Raw genomic sequence first — 20,183 nt, 5'->3', positions numbered from 1 at the left:
AGTTCTTTGTTGACGTTCTCATTGACTCCATCCATTCTTCTCACAAGATCAGTGAGCATCCTTCTGACTATTAGTTTGTACTCTTCTTCTGGTAGATTGTTTATCTTTGTTTCCTTTAGTTCTTTTTCTGAGGATTTGTCCTGTTCCCTTATTGGGAGTGTATTCCTTTGCCTCCTCATTTTGCCTCTTTCTCTGTGCTTATGTCTAGGTACTGGGTGGATCAGCTATGTCTCCAATCTTGGAGAGGAGCTCTTATTTACAAGATGCCTAATGAGGCCCAGCAGTGTGCTTCCCTCTCATCACCAGTTCCAAATGTTCCAGGAGTGTTACCTCTGAGGGCTACATGTGTCCTTCTGTTGTGACAGGGTTGCTCTTGCTGCAGTTGCCCAGGGAGAATAGGGTGTCCCCCTTGCTGCCTGGTTGTAATGCTCAGCTGTGTGTGGCTTCTGTGGACCTTTTAGTCACTGTATCGGGCATAGTGAGCCCCAGCACAGTTGGCTGCAAGGTCTAATAGCACGTTCCTCTTGTAATTTGTCAGTAAAGTGAGTAGGGCCCCAGGATAGCTGGTTGCTAGACTCAGGGTCTTACAATTGCTGTAGGTCTCTGGCCTGTGAGGCTGTTGTTAGCTCTCAATAGTGTAGCTGGTTGGAGCTGCCTCCGGTCTTGGGAGCACACACTTGTTTCAGGCCTCCTATGTGGCTATTTGAGAAGTACAAACCTGCTCAGCTGACAAGCCCCACCACCCAAAGGCCCACACAGCCCATTAGCACAGTCCTGCCTTGTACATGTGCCCTGACCCACTGAAGCAGACCCACTGGCCCAGCTGCAGAGGCCACACCCACTCTACCAGTGCAGGCATATACATACTCTTGCACATGCTCTGCCCCACAGAGCAGGACCCACTCACTCCCTTGCAGAAGTCTCATGTACGCTGCCTATGTGGGCCCACAAGTGCCTGAGGTTTTCTTTTAGGTGGGGCCAGTCCCTAGGGCAGGCTGCCTTCCCTGTCTGAGCTGGCTCTAGTGGGTGGGGCATACCCTGGGCTAACAAGCCAGTGGAAGAACTCCACTGGCATCTGCAGTGTCTGTGTCAGCACACCTGTACTTGTCAGCAATAATGGCTGCTGCCAGTGTCTCATTTTCTGGTGGGTGGTCCCAGCCTGTGGGGGTCTCCCTTGTCTCTGATATGTACCTAGAGCCTATCAAGTGAGTCTCTTTTCAGCAGAGGACTGTGCACCTTTCTTTTTGGTGATTTTAGGTTGATTTCCAAAACAGGTGGATTTGTGCATGGGCCCTTGAAGAGCAGGCTTTTTTCCCCCTTAGATTTGATAACTTTTCCGGGGGTATTTCCTGTTGTTGTTAATAACCGGCAAAGCCAGTTACTAAGATACTTGTCCTAGTTGTGCTGAGTCCAAAAGCTGCGTATTGTGCTAAAGCTCTCCCTCTCAGATCCCTCTTTCCTGTAGGAAAAGCTTTCTGTCTTAAAATTGCTCTAGCCTGGCTGTGAAGCACCATGGCTAGAAGGTGGCTTTTTTCTCTCCAGAAAAGAATTTCTGCCTCTTCCACCTCAGTCAGCAAGGATTTTACTTCAAATTGAAGTTTTTCTGATACGAAAAAGTCTTGCCATTTTCAACTCTGGGGTTGCCTTTACCCATTCCAAAAGAAGCTCATACAATTAGAATTCTTTGACGTCATTACTGACATAATACAAGTTTCAAGAGATGTATAACTGGGATATCAGTGTTTATTGCTGAAGAGGAATTGTAAAATTATACATCCTCCATTACTTGTTTAGAAATTTTGAAATTCCTGAGGGGTTGACAGCACTTGTTGGAGGCATTTGTTTCCATTATCTTCTGTTTCACCCAAAGGCCATTTGGTCATTTCCAGGCAGAAGGGTTTGTCTAATCCTTCTAATTCTTTTATGACTTTCATTTTTGTTGATATTGAGATAACCTTATGAGAAATTTTTTAAGACAAGTCTTTCATGTTGTTAATCCCTCTTTTAGTTGAATTTCACCTTTTTAAATGAAGCATCTCACATAAAACATATGCATAGTATTTTTAGGACAAAATATTCTTTTAATTTTTTCCTTTGCATTCTCGTGGATAGACATTGAGAATTTTTCACTCATCATATGATGTTAATAAAGTTAGTTTAAAGTACTTACTAATTTTATATTTGAGACTGTTATAGACATAGTATGGTGGTTGATATTATATGCATTTCTCAAATTCAATAGCATCTTCTGTCACCCTAATTTTCTTATGAATGGCCCTGTTCTTTTTTACTAAAATACTTTCTGTGAATGCTCTTTATGTTAGTATTTGTTAAAATATTTTTCCCTACAGTAATAACTTTTAGTATAACAGAGGGAAAAATAATGGGGGAAAATATCAGACTGCACAAGTTGCTTCAGTTTATTTGAGGAATGAGGAGGGGTTTAAGCTGAAAAATTATTTTTGATAGCACATTCAGCAGATATTTTCCTTCTGATTATATAAAAGTAAGTGAATTTTTTTTAGGGAAAACTGGATATGTGTAAATACCCCTGTTACAGTTTGCTTATTAATGATAAATGATTATTCACTTCTAAATTTCTTTTGGTTGAAGTCAGAAGTAATGTGGATATACAAGTGTATAATGCATAATTTTTGTTAATTTGCAGACCACGAAGACTATGACCCACAAACTGTGAGGCGTGGAAGTAGATATAGTCATGTTCAAGAAGTTCAAGAACGGCTTAACTTCCTTAGGTTGGTTTTACAGAGTACTGTTTTCTTTAAGGCACACATAAGGAATGCAGTGTTAATATTCTTTAAGCTGAGTCTTTGATAGGTGGCCATTTCACCCTGCGGCGTATTTTCCCACATAAGAGCCACAGCCAAAAGTAAATTTTAACATTTCCTATGTATTCATTATTAAATACTTCTTAAATATTGGCTAATCTTTAACTTTCTTCTTTTTTTTGAACTTTGAATAAAATACAGTGTTAATTTCAGAATGGAGTTTATGTTAGAAATAGAAATTTATTGATTACACATTTTCGTACTTGGAATTGTAGGACGTAAACTACATTTTTCGTTAATTCTGCCCTGGACAGTGAGGAGCAGTAAGCATACCAAACACTATGCTTTGGTGCTTTGTTTATTCTAACAGTGGTTGAGAAAGGTGATTTAAAGCAGTATTTAACACATACTGTTACTTCAAATGGGGATAAAGAAAATTTACCTTTCTTTTAAGCCGAAGATAAATAAAGTCATAAGCTGAATTTAATCAGTAATGTTTAACTTTTAATGACATATATGTGTATATAGATATGATACGTAGCTTAAATAATGAGAAGTGTGTTAGGAATTCAATTAACTATATCTTATCAAAAGATGCATATTTGAAGCATTATGCTAAGAAAAAATGCCAAGACCATCAGTTTTTCATAAAATCTATTGCATTTATTATTTTTATATATATTTCTTGGGAATTTTCTCTTTAGAGTGTGTGTATACTGTATTTCTGATACTGAGCCGTGTAATAATTTATGGAAAAACATTCAGATTGACATATAGCCTGTCTTCTAAGTCAATTCTTAGCTGCGTTTAAGAATTTTATAATCTGCCAGGTTGATCTGGTTTCTTCAGATACAAGTGTTTTATATCATTTCAATTTGAGAAAAATTCTAGTCATTAAGTTTTAAGGCATTTATTTAAAAGGACTCTTATTTTTAACCACCTGCGAAAAGGACTTTTCTCTCCATCTTGAGATTCTCTCCCATAGTGAGCAGTTGTCATTGTTGGGTGTGCACAGTATCCCTTAGGTTTACTGGAATAGAAAAATGTTTTAGAACTTATCTCCTCTATTAAGTTTAGAATCAGAAAACCTTTTATTGTTTGTCCTCTCTATATAACCAGCAGTGCAATTTATTGAAAGGAAAAGGAACCAAGAGTTAATGCTTGCTGTAGTATTTGGCTTTGTGCTAATTGCTTTAATCTTCATAGCAACCCTATGAGGCAACTGTTATTCCAATTTGAAATAAGAAAAGTAAGATTTAATTTGGGGAAAGTAACTTATTTGAAATCACAAACCAACATGAAATGAACTGAACTACTCATGTAGTGTGTTTCACTTTAAAATCTCTGCTCTATGACACCAGTAATTTTTTGAATTTATCTTTGAGCCTTATTTGAAAGCTGTTGCATTTTGTTCTGATCCTCATTTTGCTCATTTATAAATGAGGGTGGGAGGGATTAGGTAAGTTGGAAAGCTAGAAGGCCCTTTCCTGCTCAGACTTAGAATTATGGAGATATTGGTGATTTACAATTAAGTCCCAAAAGAAGAAACTCACTAAAGTTAAATAAATACATCATACTCTATTGTTCATGAAGCTGCCATCATTTTACTAAGTAAGAATTAATGCAAAATTATTATTCAGGCTAAAATTAGCTTTTGTTTTCTTTCACTGTCATTCATAGAAACAGCAGACAGAGTAGGTAGACAAGTGCTAGATGAAACTAGAATCTAACTGAGGGAAGACACTACTTGAAGCAGAATCATTGACTGCATTATAGTCTTATTTTAATGAACAAAAATAGTCACCCAATTCAAAAGCCCTAGAGGACTTCATTGAATATTGAAGTATACTAATGTTTGTTGACATAGAAATAAGCTTAAATTATGCTAGGTTATTTTGTTCATTGTAGCCAGGCATTGAATGTAATATCTTCAGAAATTTATAAATTTTAAGCAGTTTTATTTTATGACAGCATTTAATTATTTCTGAAAGTAACTTAGTGTAAAACTTCATTGTCCACACAAGGAGCTAAATCAGTATCTGGTTTCAAATGCTGAGCTTCTTGAAAGCAAGGAAAAGCTTTAATGTTTAGGTCAGATCCCTTAGTGGAATTGCTGGCGCTTTGCACTTGCCCCATAAATATATGCTTGTTAAATAACTGAATTAATATGTAGAATTGTTTTTGCTGCCAGAAATATGGTTAAGAAATGTTATTTCGGAGTACCTTTTTAGCTGGGATTAAGATGTCATTGTGATAAACGTATTATTTCAGGCATCTCAAAATAAATTGTGTTTGAGGATAAAATTATACACACCTAATTATTGATTTCTTAAATTTTTCCAAGATTTTTATTGAAGGATGGCCAACTGTGGCTCTGTGCTCCTCAGGCAAAACAAATATGGAAATGCTTAGCAGAGAATGCAGTTTACCTTTGTGATCGTGAAGCCTGTTTTAAGTGGTATTCCAAGTTAATGGGGGATGAACCAGACTTAGATCCTGATATTAATAAGGACTTCTTTGAAAGTAATGTGCTTCAGCTTGATCCTTCCTTGTTAACTGAAAATGGAATGAAATGTTTTGAACGATTCTTCAAAGCTGTTAATTGTCGAGAAGGGAAACTAGTAGCAAAAAGAAGAGCCTATATGATGGATGATTTGGAACTAATAGGATTAGACTACCTTTGGAGGGTAAGTGAGAAGCAGGAAGTCTTGTTTGCAAACTGAACTGGTTTTATAAAAAATAGTTAGGAAATCATAATTTTGTAAGTTTTGTGTATTTATCCTGCTTGTCCTATGTGTCTGGGGGTAGTAATTGTTCATCTTCACTTCTTGTTGTGTCACTTCTATTTGCCAGTGGCTTTGGTACTTTTCCTAACTTTTTTCTTTTACCATCTGCCACTGTTATTCCTGTTGTACTTAGAATCTTTTCAGATTTATACAAGCACTCTTAGCATTGTCTACCTACATTCCTTTCACTGTCCCTTCATGAAAGTTATGGCTTCCCCTACTTATAAATTAGATCTTGGGATTTATTTTACATTTCCTGCCAGAATGAATGATAGAAGAGAGGACTTTTATTTGGAAGGAGTTATGAATTAATACCTTTATTGACACTGTTTAATTTGTGTATATTTAAGTACCTGGAGAGGGAAGTGCTATTTTATATTTAAGACTAACGTTTCCATTTTTATAGTGTAAGTAAATTATGTTTCCATCTTTAAAAATCTAACTGATTATTTTGTTATATTTCATCTTATTATATTGTCTTTTGGATATGGGTTTTTGTTTTGTCTGCAAACTGTAGTAGACTAACATGTTTGCTATGGTCTTTAATTAAAATCAGTGGTTTTCACAGGCCAGCCAGGAGGCATAGTGGATAAGTTCATGCACTCCACTTCAGTGGCCCAGGATTTGCAGGTTTATATCCTAGGCACAGACCTACCCACCGCTTATTAAGTCATGCTCTGACAGTGTCCCACATATAAAATGGAGGAAAATTGACACAGATGTTTACTCAGCAAAAATCTTCCTCAAGCACAAAGAGGAAGATTGGTGACAGATGTTAACTCAAGGACAGTCTTGCTCACACATACACACACAAGCACACGAGTCAGTAGTTTTCACACATTTTTAAACCGCAGTAACCCCTACACTTTAAAAAATTGTGTAATGCTTGTTGATGTAAAAAATGAAAGCCTGCTTTTTCCTGCTCAGTTTTCTCTTATTCCCTTTCTTTTCCCTCCCCAGACATCTTAGAGTGGGTCGACCCTGAAACCATCTCAAACCTCTAGGATTCTAAACATGGTTTCAAAACTACTGATTTAAGTAGATAATTGATAAAGCTGTGCAGCAATTGCTCGAGTTGACAGGATTCCTGTTTGTGTTACATGGTTTTTCATATAAATTTTTTAGCTTATTTGAATTACTATTTGAAAACTTGACAGCTGGCTACCACATTGCAGCATTAAATAATACTGATTAAAGTACATTTGATCCTAAGCAAATTGCTCTGTTGAGAAAACTTGTGTTTTACATATATGAAGCTTTAAATTTCGGGTTTACTCAATTTTTTGTTGCTTAATTTTACTTAATTTGAATATCAAAATCAATTTAGCTGTAAATACTGAATATTATATTAAAAATAATTGAAGATATGATTTGAATTTAAATGCCAAATTAAAATATATCTTGAATATTACTAAACTATAATTTTTGGATCTAGGTTGTAATTCAAAGTAATGATGATATTGCCAGCAGAGCTATAGATCTCCTTAAAGAGATATACACAAACCTTGGTCCCAGATTACGGGTCAATCAGGTGAGGATTGAAGTGCATAAAAACTTCCACTGCAATTAGATTGAAAGTAATCTTATGTTTAATATTTTTAAACTTAGAATTAATTTTAAAATAAGTTTTTTTAACTTGTCAAAGAATTTTAAATATTTAATTCACATTTGTCTCTTACAAAATGTTAACTCAATGTATGTTGCTTTGATAATTATCTTTAAGTGGTTAGGATTATTTTGAATATAATTGTTTATCATTGTATATTGAGACAGCCAGAAATTTGACTTAATTTGACATTCAGTCCAGAAGGCTTTTGTTTGTTTTTAAGTGATTGGTTTATACTTGCTTGTTTTCCTATTACCAGTTTTCTTTGTATTTTATTATTGGTTAAATTTGGAATGATTGAGAGTTACCTGTAAGTTGAAATCTCTGTGTCTTTAATTGGATTAATGTCATATTTGATTTTTAAATCTCAAAGCAACTTGAGCTGTTTTTATTTGGCCCATTTCTAGGTGGTTATCCATGAAGACTTCATTCAATCTTGCTTTGATCGTTTGAAAGCCTCATATGATACATTGTGTGTTTTGGATGGTGACAAAGACAGTATGAATTGTGCAATACAGGAAGCTGTTCGAATGGTTCGAGTATTAACTGTTTTAAGGGAATACATCAATGAATGTGACAGTGATTATCATGAGGAGAGAACAATTTTACCAATGTCGAGGTTTGTAAGAAATTGATCTACTAATGTTAATTTGCAGTTATTTATTATTTTCTTAGCCAGTTAATTAACGGCTGATTTAAGTAATGGCATGTTAAGTAATTACTTATAGGTTAAAAATACAATAAAGAAATGTTTTACTACTGGATTTCAAATTCCTCCCTTTTAAAAACATTGTTTGCATCTTACAGATAACTTTTTTCCCAAAGTGAAGTTTGGGCTTATAGTTGGATGAGGCATTCTTGCTCATTAAGTAATTTTTCTTTTATTGTTAAAACCTATTATCACCCATTTCATGTGGCATTGATAATTTGCGGTTAATGCGTTTTTATTTTGATGGTATTCATTTACACTGTTAATATTAAAATTCTTAAATGCTGCTTGTTCAGCAGATATTACAAAGGATATTTTCAAATGATCTTTGCTAAAATTCTTTAAATTCGGAAACTACAATAAATAATTTACTACATCCTATTTTAGTTATAAACATAAATTATATTAAATCTATATTATGTGATATAAACATATAATCATAAATTAAGTAAAGAACAAACTAAATTATTTAATAATAGTTTAAATGGCATTTCCAGTTTTTGGAAAAGTTTATAGAATCAGTACCATCAGATTTTTAAAAATTGTGATCATTTTTTAAATGTAAAATTGCTTCTTGAATATGATTTTTATTGTGTAACTTAGCTGTGAGAAGAGAATATACCAAGATAAATATGTTTGGGGTGAGTTTTGTTTTTAAGAATTTTTATGGGTTTTCAGTAGAAACGTGTTTTTAACATTTTATTATACTTTTAAGCTGAAGCTGATCAATTCCACATTTCTTTCAGAGCATTCCGCGGCAAACACCTCTCTCTTATAGTTCGATTTCCAAACCATGGCAGACAGGTTGATGACTTAGACATATGGTCTCATACAAATGATACAGTTGGTTCAGTACGACGATGTATCCTCAATCGTGTTAAAGCAAATGTAAACCATACAAAAATTGAACTCTTTGTGGGTGGTGAGCTAATAGATTCTGAAGATGACAGAAAGCTAATTGGACAATTAAACTTAAAAGACAGATCGGTAAGTAAATATAATTTTCAGGTATTCCCAAAATACTAAACTTTAAGGGTGTCTTTCATTTATTCAGTAAAAGTTTATTGAGTGTTTAACTGTTCCGTGCAGTCTTCTGTGTTAGTTGTTTGGGTTCTAACCCTGAGTAAGATAGATACATCTGACACTAGTATAGTGGAGGAAATAAACTATTAAATGGGTATGTTGGACAGTACTTTTTATGTGCATTTCTAAAATTAAAACGAAATAATTTTTAGCCTTTCAGTACACCTAGTTTCTGTATTTTGTGGAAGTATTTTCTCTTGTGTTTGCTAGTAATATATACTGTCATTTTCAGGTAATTACAGCCAAACTTACACAAATAAGTTCCAATACACCTTCAAGCCCTGATAGTTCTTCTGATTCCTCAACTGGATCTCCTGGAAACCATTGTAATCACTATAGTGATGGTCCCAATCCAGAAGTGGAAAGTTGTTTGCCTGGAGTGGTGAGTAGCTACTGTGTGGAAGGGATTACCCTCTTCTTTGAGAATACGAAGAAATGTGTAGAATGATTCTTTTTCTGAGGAGTTTACAAATTTTGTACATGGGGCAAATGTCAAATAAATGTACAGATAACTATTAACTTCTGGATGGATGTGTAAATTGTTAGAATTTAAAATAAAGTTTCCCCATAAATATAGTATTATGTTTGCATCAAGTTAATTTGTTACTGTTGAACTATAATACTACTACATATATACTTTTAGAAAATAATACTGGGGCTGGCCCAGTGGCACAGCAGTTACGTGCACACATTCCACTTTGGTGGCCCGGGTTTCGCCCGTTCAGATCCCTGGTGCGGACATGGCACCGCTTGGCACGCCATGCTGTGGTAGGCGTCTCACATATAAAGTAGAGGAAGATGGGCATGGATGTTAGCTGAGGGCTGGTCTTCCTCAGCAAAAAAGAGGAGGATTGGTGGCAGTTAGCTCAGGCCTAATCTTCCTCAAAAAAAAAGGAGGAAAGAAAATAATAGTATATTACCAGTCTTGTCTTTGGAATTGTTTTTAAAGAAACATATGATCTGCTATCTTTCTCAGATTCTTAATAATATTTCTCATATCTCAAGAAACAACAGCTCCTCCCTTTTCTTACTCTTTCTTCTCCCTTCTTGGTCTTCAGAATTGTTATAGCTCCAATAACAACAGCCCTTCTGATATCAGGGGGATTGGGGTCCTTGCAACAATTGGAATAGGAATTTAGTTGGCAAGAGCTCCCCTTGAGGGAATGAAGTAGTACCTTTTGTACAAACAGCATCTGAGTGCTATATGAAATCCATAGTTTACAAAACAGTAGAACACCTGTCATAATGAAGTCATTCAACATAGCTTAGGAAACTTGATAAATGCTTGTTTGTATCATGAATGATCAATGGATTTGTATAAGCAAAAAGATGGAAAAGGCAGATAATTTGTTAGTAAAGGGTAGCATATGCAAAAGATGTGATTGACAAGCAGAAACTTATTTGGATATAGTGAATAGATTAATTTTGAATAACAAAAACCATTTTTTGACGTGATTTGTACATAAATATTTTTTGTGTTCTCTATTCCAGATAATGTCACTGCATCCTAGATACATCTCTTTCCTTTGGCAAGTTGCAGACTTAGGTAGTAGTCTGAATATGCCATCTCTTAGAGATGGAGCAAGAGTACTTATGAAACTTATGCCACCAGGTGAGAAAATTGCCTTGCTTACCCTCCTTCCTCCCAAATGTTGATGGGTACATGACGGATGTATTCTCTTTCCCATGAGGTATACTTTATGGTGCAGTCTATAATACGGGTCATGTGTCATCCATACCACTGCTATTGAGAAATTTTCATCAGTGGTTACAGAAGCTTTAGGAGCATATAGTTTAAAAAATATTTTTAGGGGCCGGCCAGTGGCATAGTGGTTAAGTTCACATGTTCTGCTTTGGCAGCATGGGGTTTGCAGGTTCCTGTCAAAGATGCAGACGTACACATCGCTCCTCAGGCCATACTGCAGTGGTATCCCACATAGAAAATAGAGGAAGACTGGCACAGTTGTTAGCTCAGGACGAATCTCTGTCAAGCAAAAGGAAGCGTGGCAACAGACGTTCAGTCAGGGCCCATCTTCCTCACCATATAATATATATATGTATTTATATTACATTCATATTGTATATCATATATATTATTTATACTATATATATTTGTATATACTAAAAAAAAAATTCCAAAAAGTATATATGCTAATGCACACAATTCAGAAAGTCAAGGTTCTTTAAAGGCTATACTGAAGAGAAATAATCTGCTACCTCATGCATCCTCATCCTCCATTTCTGTTTCAAAGAAGCATTAATTTTCAACTTTTACCTTTTATGATTACATATCCCAATTAATCTCTAAATAATATGTTTACTCTGTTACTTTGTATGCCAAGTTTAGATATTAAATACTGTCTTATGTTAGTGTAGATGAAATTACATTTCTTACACAAGCATCCTTTTCTGGTCATCTCACAAGTTTTGCTTAACTCTATATTGATTATTCATATTTTTGATACTATGTAAGTATTATGGAGATGTACTTAATAAAATATGTTATTAACATTAAACAAAGAGTGTATGTGAAAATATTTTAATCTTAGAGCTTACTCACACCTGTTTATACTAGATTTTAAAATACTCCCCCATTTGCTTAGTTTTTTATAGTGTTTATTACTAAATTTCCCACATTCCCTCCAATAATTTCTTAAAACATTTTTCCACATGGTTAGATGTGTTATATCATGTTTTCTTGCGTGGTTCCTCCTTTTGCTCCAGTCTGTTGTTCTATGATACTGTTATCGTTCAGGAACTTCTTTATACAACTTTCATGTGTTGGATCCTCTGGTGATCCTTGGTTTTGGGTCTTCCTTGCGTTGGTCCTTGTTTTGCTTAAGCACGACGTCCCATAAAAGTGTACCTAGAAAGCAGACTTGTTTTTTAAAGGTAACTTATCAATGCAACTGCACTCTCACTTGTGTCATATGTTTTTTTGTTTACTTGCAGTGATTTGAACATATAGTTGAAGATTGAAAACTTGTTCCATTATAGTTCCATAGCAGTGTTGGCTGGTAGAAAGACAAGCTGTTTCTGTGTTAACTTTCTTTCTGCCCAAAGTTTGGTTTTTTTTTTTTTAAACACTGAGTTCTGAAATCTTCTAATAACGTAGCTTGGAGTGGATTTTTGGAGCGTTTTTTTGGTGTGGGGTGACAATGGACCTTGTCAATCAAAAGATAATTGTTTCAGACGTGAGACATTTCTGGGAAGTGTTTTGCTCATATTTTTATCATTGCTTTATTTGTGCCTTTGCACATTTTTTGTGCTTTAGAATGTGCTGTTGGATTCACTAAATCCATTTTGCTTACCACTTTGCCTCTCTTATTCATTCTATTCTAGTTTTTCTTTAAGATTATGTTATCACTCTCCAGTTGACTTTTTAGTTTTCTTAATGTAACATTTTCATGATCTCTTTTTTGTTACTTCTTCATATAGTTCTGTTTTTATTTTATGAACATTTTATGGTATCCATATTTGTGTTCCCCTAAAGTTCATGTTCTGCGAAACCATGCATGTATTATTGTTAGTGGAGATCACAAAATTACGGAAAAGTAGTAAGTACAATCCAAAGAACTTTTTTTCTTCCTTAAATTATGTGAGAGTGGTTTGTTGATTTGATGTCCTGTCATCTCCAAAATGGTAATATGCATTTCCTTCAAACAAGGACGTTCTCCTTGTGTAACAATTTAAACATCTAAATCAGAAAACTAACATTGACATAATTCTTTCATCTAATTGACTGACCCCATTCAAGTTTCACCCATATTCAGATTTCACCAGTTACTCTGGTAATGTTCTTTAGCATAGAGATTGGAAAACTTTTTCTGCGGCAGAGGACAGTAAATATTTTAGGCTCTCTGGGCCATGAGTCCAAAGCAAGGATATTACATAGGTACTTACATAACGAGAGAGAAAAATTTCCTCCAATATATTATTAGCTACATTTGAACTATAAAAATGGTAATAGAGCACAATTTTTTGTAATATGGGTCTATTAATGAGAGTTATGAATTTTTGTTTAGTAGGGAGATGTTTTATTTTGTTTGGAGTTCAAAGTTTTTGTTCCCTATCATAAATCAGTTGCAAATATTCATTTGCTGATCTCTAGAATAAAAATTTTGTGTTTCATCTTTGACATGATTTTATAGGAACAGGTGGTTATTGTGCCATGAGCACTGCATGAAAGGCATTTCTAGAGTTATCTTGGTTCTTCTCTCACTCTTGGACTTTAGTGTGTTGTTACATTGCAGATTAATCATATTGAATTTTAGGCTGGGTGGAAGTTCCTCACTTGCACAGTTAGATGCCTTTTGAAATATGGAGATTTCCTTTGCACTTATGTCAAGATTGGAAAAATGATGCAGAAACTATTTTGAGTTTGGGAAATAGATCTGCTATAAATGTGTTTTAACTTTGACAAGTTTGAGACAAATGGATATCTCACATTTTGTTTACCTTTGACAGCAATTGGAAATGTATATAGCTTGATGTTACTTGTGAATCATACAGCATTAGTTGGCATCTGAATGACCTTACTGCAACAGTTTTCACGTAAAGCTCTGTTTGGCCTTGTGATTATATGTTGAATTTATTAGGAAACATTAAATCTGCAGCAAGGCTAATTTCTAAGCCATTCAGTGTTTGGTAGCAGTGGTTGAGAACCTTTCTTCTGGTTCAAAAAATATTTCACTCTCTACCTTATGCTTAAAAATTCACAAACTTTTACTGCTGCTAACCTGTTGAACTACTCTGTAGTAGGGCAAGTCAAAATACCCAGGTTACATTTACAACAGTAATTTATGAAACAAAAGATAATTGGGGCCAACCCTGTAGTGTAGTGATTAAGTTCTGCGCACTCCACTTCAGTGGCCTGAGTTTGAGGGTTCAGATCTTGAATGCAGAACTACACCACTTGTCAGCCATGCTGTAGCAGCGACCTATATATATATATAAAAAAAGTGGAGGAAGATTGGCACAGATGTTAGCTCATGACTCATCTTCCACAAGCAAAACAGAATAAAAACAGGAAGATTGGCAACAAATGTCAGCTCAGGGCTAGTCTTCCTCAAGAAAAAAAAAATGAGGATTAAGTTCATGAAAGTGACCAAAATTCACCATTGACACTGCTTGTTCAATGATAGATTGATATGTTTCAATTGATAGATTGAGATGTTTTCCACAGAGTATTTCCTAGTGAATAATGCAATAAATGAATGACCGTAACATTAAACCTTACCTTAGATTTTGATAAGCTTTGTAAATATTTCTTCCTACATCTTTTTCTGCTCCACACATACCATTATCATGATCAGTTGTAGCACACTTTAGTAGATTCTACTCAGGTTGTCCTAAATTTGTGTTTTCTTACCTTCTTTGAGAATATTTTCATCTATAGTTTTCCTTGTATATGTTAGAGGGCAGTTCTTTAGTCACTGAAAACTTGACATTGACTCGGCCTAAACAGCTACTGAGCAGCATTATTAATATCTATCAACTCATCGTGGGCCAAGAAAAGTCACTCAAAATCTTTTGCCTTCCTTTTGTTTTTGCTTTCTTATTGTGGTAAAATATATGTAATGTAGTATTTGCCATTATAGCCATTTCTAAGTGTATAAATTAGCAGCATTAATTACAGGCACAGTGTTGTACTATTCTGTTACTATCACTGTGATTTCCAATTCCCTGTTTTTTCAGTTGACTGTCATGTTTATTGGAAAACTCTAAACTCTCAAGGAGTTTTTCTTGCCAAAATGCTAGCAGTCTTAAAGAAATTTATTTTCTCTGGATGCTTTTCTTCAGCTGCTGCTATCAAGCATGATTTATTAACCCTCACCAGAGTTAAATAGCTTTTCTTAGTAAACAAATGAATCAGTTTCCCTGCTCTGGCTCTGGATTCAGTTGTTTCCCTGAGCCTTGATTCTTTTTATTGTAAAATGGTACTTAGAAGCCAAAATATGGGCGCCAAGTGCTCCTTTAGTAAACAGAAGCAGAAATTGTATGTATTTACACATATTTTTATTATTCATAAATATACATAGAAATTTTAGGCCTGTGTACTTTATATACATGTATTGTTTTGTGTAAATATATATATTTATTTCCTTCCCTATTATATCTGTAGAAATCTGTATATCTACACAAAAATCATGAGGTCACAACAGTTACAATTTGAGGGGTAGTGTATAAATAGCCAACTCCAGTCCAGTTCTACAAGCTGCCTTTGTTTTCTGTCTTCTCTTATTTGAAACATACTTTTTTAGACAATGACAAACCTTTCTCCACATTATCTTTTCATATTTTTACTTATTTGATCAGTGCTGTAACTAACCAGTCCCTGGTCTTCACTGCCAACCTTTTTCATATTCTTTGCTTTCACTTATCCTAGGGTCAAGTTCCTGAGGCCACTCTCCCCTTCCATATAAAATTTATGCGGAGCACTCTCAAAAACAATAATTGATATCTTTAGAGATAACCTGGACAGCTCTTTCTGGTATCTTAGTGTACTAGATCCTGCTACAGTCTTAATGATGTAGTGACATTTCACTCAATGATGGACTGCGTATATAGTGGTGGTCCATGAGATTAGTACCATATAGCCCAGATGTGTACCATCTAGCTTCACGTAAGTGCAGTTGGTGATGTTTGCACAACAACAAAATCTCATGCAAACACATTTCTCAGAATGTATCCCTATCATTAAGCAATACATGGCTGTATATCTGTATGGTATATGTACTGATATATAGTAAATATTCAAGAAACAAAAAGGAAGAATTAATCCCTTCATAGCTTTGAGATAAGGCAGTTGGATGACAGTAGAGCTCTGAAACAATGGGGACCACAAAAAAGTAGACATACTTTTGAGGAAGTGGAGCTTGTTGTGGGCCAAGAGCATTTTAAGGCTGGGAATAGGTGTTCACTTTTAATTTTCTCATGGGAGAACTGAAAGAGCTTCTACACGTGCAGCTGTGAAGCTAACGGCGTGCTTTCTTTCTCTTGAATGTTATGCGTCTGTTCCGCTGTTTTGGCTCCCCTAGTCTAGGGGAGATCCTTTGTGAAGCAGATTAGCTTCCGTATTATACTGCCATTATTCCCCTATTTGCCAATTAAATACGAGCTAATTGGTGTTACAGAAACATTGTGGGACAGGCTATACTTATCTTTCTTACTCTGTTATTCGTGGGGCTTTTTGCTTGTTTTTTTCTGTTTCCTACCCTGTTGCTTGTATCCACTGAAACTTTTTTCCCTATTGTTACAAAACCAACCTTCTATGTTGTTGTAATTTTAAAGTTACATAGAATAATACAGAGAACTTCCAAAAGTCCTTGCCATATTCGGTAATTGTTAACATTTTAGCACATTTGCTGTATCATTCTTTATATAATTTTTCTAAGTTTCTGAAAGAAAGTTATGGACACCTATACCTTTTTATGGAAACATCTCAATATATGTTTCCTAAGAGTAAGACCATTCTATTACATAACCACAGAAAGTTGTATTCAAATCAGCAAACTAAGATCTTTGATGCTTGACGTTTTTGGAATGTACAGACCAGGTTTTTGTACACTATCCCTCAAATTTGGCTTTGTATGCATTCTCATTATAATCACTTACTTCACTTTTTAAAAAATTGTGGTAAAATATGTAAAATACACCATCTTAATGTGTTAAATGGTGTTAAGTGTACTTATATTGTTGCACAACCAATCTCTGTAACTTTTCCATCTTGCAAAACTGAAACTCTCTACCCATTAAACAACTCACCATTTATCACCCCAGGCCCTGGCAACCACCATTCTACCTTCAGTTTCTCTTGAACTGCCAAACTATCTTCCAAAGTGGGTGCACCATTTTCTCTTCCCACAAGGAAGGTATGAGGGTTCCAGTTCCTGCACATTTTCACCAACATCTGTTATTGTTTTTTGATTTGATTATCTCATTCTAGTTGTGTTGAGTGGTATCTCAGTGTGGTTTTGATTTGCTCTTCCCTGATGGCTGATGTGCTTACGCTTATCATGTGCTTATCAGACATTTGTATATCATTGGAGAAATGTTTCTTCACAGGGTTTGTTTATTATTTAATTGGGTTGTCTTTTTATTATTGAATTATAAATCTTCTTGATTTATTCAGGTACAGGTTTCAAATATGTAACTTACAAATATTTCCTCCCATTCTGTGAGTTCTCTTTTCACTCTCTAAATAGTGTCTTTTGACGCACACAAGATTTTAATTTTAATTTTGATGCAGTCCAATTTATCCATTTTTCCTTGTCACTTGTGCTTTTGGCATCATATGTAAGAAATCATTGCCTAATCGAAGATCATCAAGATTTACTGTTATGTTTTCTTCTAAGAGGGGATCATCTTTTTAGTGTTTCGTTTTTTTTTTTTTTTTTTTTTTTAAGCCTTGTGTCTTTATAATATGACAAAAGGAAAATGCAGAGCGTTTCTTACTTTTAGATAGGCATTTGGAAATAGCTGTTTCTTTTGGTCTTTTCTTTTTAAGGTGTATCATCTCTTGAAACTCAGTTTTCTTTCAATCAAGCAAGAACAGTTCTTGTGTAATGTCATGTGAGGCAAATAATTGAGAACTTGGTGGAAGGTGTTGTTTGTGCTTCAAAAAGAATGAATTCTGTATCCATGTTGTGTATTTTTCTGCTTGTCTCCAGTGGATGGAGGAGGACTTGTTGATTTGAGATCTCTGGATAGGGAACTGTTCCCTTCATATTTTGATTTGATGATTAAAGAGCCTTGGTTGATCATTAACCAGTCCAGGTCTGGTTATGTCTTGTATCATTTGATCTTGTAGTTCAGCTTAATTGATCTTTATTGATGATGTTTCATATTTAAGAATTTATACTTTTTAGTATGTCGCATGTGAAATATTAACATATGAATTATATGTTACTTTAGGCTGTGTCTGTTTTCTTTGCAGATAGCACAACAATAGAAAAATTAAGAGCTATTTGTTTGGACCATGGAAAACTTGGAGAAAATAACCTTGGACCATCTCTTGATGCACTCTTCTTTGGTCCTTCTGCCTCCCGAGTGCTATACCTAACAGAGGTTGCTTTTTTTCCTTTTCAAAACTATAATTTTTACATCTTATGGTAACATGAAGAACATGTATAACATGGTAATCTTTTGAATTAGTTAAGAATTTCTTAATGATGGTAAGGGAAATGAAAGTTACAAATTTTTTTTAACACTTTTTAATATAGTTTTCCCTCTTTTTTTTCAGGTAGTTTATGCCTTGTTAATGCCTGCCGGTGCACCTTTGGCGGATGATTCCTCTGACTTTCAATTTCACTTCTTGAAAAGTGGTGGCTTACCCCTTGTACTTCGTATGCTAACAAGAAATAACTTCCTGCCAAATACAGATACAGAAACTCGAAGGGGTGCTTACTTCAATGGTCTTAAAATAGCCAAACTGTTATTAACTGCCGTAGGCTATGGCCATGTTCGGGCTGTAGCAGAAGCTTGTCAGCCGGTTGTAGATGGTGCAGATCCCATAACACCGGTAATAAATTTTTTAAAATCTTTAAAATAAGTTTTGTGGTTAGCGTTAAATTTTAGAGTTAACCTTCTCAGTGACTCTTAAGTAGAGAATGCAAGTTCATTTCACCTGTATTGAAATGTAAGTATTCTGTGCTAATTACAGTAATATCAGAGGCTCCCTCATTCCCCTTTTAGTGTCCCTTTTGAGTTGTAATTGTTTGTTTCATAAAAATTTCACTGGAGTCTTTCGTTAATTCATACCTGAAAGTTATATAAAGACAGGTGGTTAGAAAAGACGAGATTCAATTGACGTGTTCCCCTAGTCTTCTCCCACCATGAACAACATTGCCACCAAGACTCACATACACTCTCTCTTTCCCGTCTTATCATCCTTGATGCACATCACCAAATATTCTCAAGATATGTTGAGATCTGATAGAAAGGTTGAATGTGGCTTTCATCTCTCACTAAAATTGGGTTCATTTTTATACATTATAAGTGATGGTTTTGTTAAATTATTGGCTGAAGATAAAATGATTTAGGGATACAGATTTTTTTTCCTTTAGAAATGGGTTAGTTCTTAATCAGGAAAATTTGTATAATGACTAGATATTTGATAATTTAGAATTATCATTTATTTTAGGTTAGATTGTGATTTTGTAAGGCATTTCAAGTAAGATACATGTCTTGGAGTTTCTCCAGAATAATTCAGCGTTGATGTGAGGAAGTTAGTGGGAGTTTCAGTGAAACAATTTTGGTCTTTTGTTGATAATTGTTGAAACTGGATGATGAGTACTCAAGGGTTATTTCTCTTCTTTTCTCTACTTTTCTACAATTTTGAAACTTTCCGTTTAAAAAAGGTGAAAAGAAAAATAGTGGTTTTTATACACACAAGTTTAGAAAAGAAATTTACAATGCTCTGTCTTCACTCTTAAGTTTTATTACTTTATGTTGTGGGATCTGTGCATATTTACATAAAAACAGGTAAGTTCTTGTCATGATGCTTCCCATAAAAGCTTAGTAAAGTACATGGAAGGCAATTTTACGTACCTCTTTATACCTTGTCCCTAATATTTATTATTTAGGAAATGTGCCATTAAGAATACAAGGTACATAATAGTGTCTAATTTCAAGTTGTGCACTTTGTAAAAGGGAGCTAAATGCAAAATTAGTATTTAAAAATGTTTATTATAGAACTGTCTGCAATATATAGAACAGGGAGAAATAGAGTAACTATTGAATAAAATTAATCCTAGGTATTTTTCTTCATGGATTTAAGAATTTATACTAAATAAAATTTTGTGATCCCTTTTGCACATTTCTTCAACTTTATACTTTTTTTTATAAAGAGTTTGAGGTCTTGTTTTCTTGAATAGAAAGTATTCAGTTCTGCCAGTACCATATTGAAGAGAGAGAGTTATTTTTACCCTGTAGAGTGTACCTAATCTTCCTCTCAGTTTATTGGAGTTGAATTGGAAATTAATATTCAATGGTGAGACCTTAATAAGGACAGTTTCAGTTTAAGAAAAGTGCCCCAAGAGTTTGCTGATTTAAAAAATAAACCCTAATTAGTAAAATGAATTAGCAGTTTTAAAAATGTAACTTTTTAGTCATTCAACAAACAATCTATTGTGCATCTGTTATGTGACACATATTAGAGATGAAGTGTTAACAAAAGCCTGCATGATTCCTGTGTGCAAGTTTATTTA

General features: G+C 34.6%; 1 protein-coding gene across 5 annotated transcripts in view; it reads left to right on the top strand.

Moving 5' to 3' along the window:
- The window catches only part of LOC124232198 (probable ubiquitin carboxyl-terminal hydrolase FAF-X), a 142,180-nt gene that overhangs the window by 61,532 nt on the left and 60,465 nt on the right, over positions 1-20,183 (top strand). For all 5 annotated transcript variants that reach the window (XM_046649168.1, XM_046649167.1, XM_046649165.1 and 2 more), the window contains 9 exons: positions 2,669-2,756; positions 5,134-5,476; positions 7,011-7,106; positions 7,589-7,800; positions 8,637-8,877; positions 9,206-9,355; positions 10,465-10,585; positions 17,912-18,042; positions 18,218-18,496. In XM_046649168.1, coding sequence (XP_046505124.1) covers positions 2,669-2,756; positions 5,134-5,476; positions 7,011-7,106; positions 7,589-7,800; positions 8,637-8,877; positions 9,206-9,355; positions 10,465-10,585; positions 17,912-18,042; positions 18,218-18,496 — 1,661 coding nt within the window. The remainder of the gene's footprint in view (positions 1-2,668; positions 2,757-5,133; positions 5,477-7,010; positions 7,107-7,588; positions 7,801-8,636; positions 8,878-9,205; positions 9,356-10,464; positions 10,586-17,911; positions 18,043-18,217; positions 18,497-20,183) is intronic.

The sequence above is a fragment of the Equus quagga genome, unplaced genomic scaffold (assembly GCF_021613505.1).
Source record: "Equus quagga isolate Etosha38 unplaced genomic scaffold, UCLA_HA_Equagga_1.0 HiC_scaffold_32_RagTag, whole genome shotgun sequence".
Lineage (NCBI taxonomy): Eukaryota > Metazoa > Chordata > Mammalia > Perissodactyla > Equidae > Equus > Equus quagga.
Note: the sequence above shows the minus strand (reverse complement) of the source record. Positions and strands in the feature narration are given on the sequence as shown.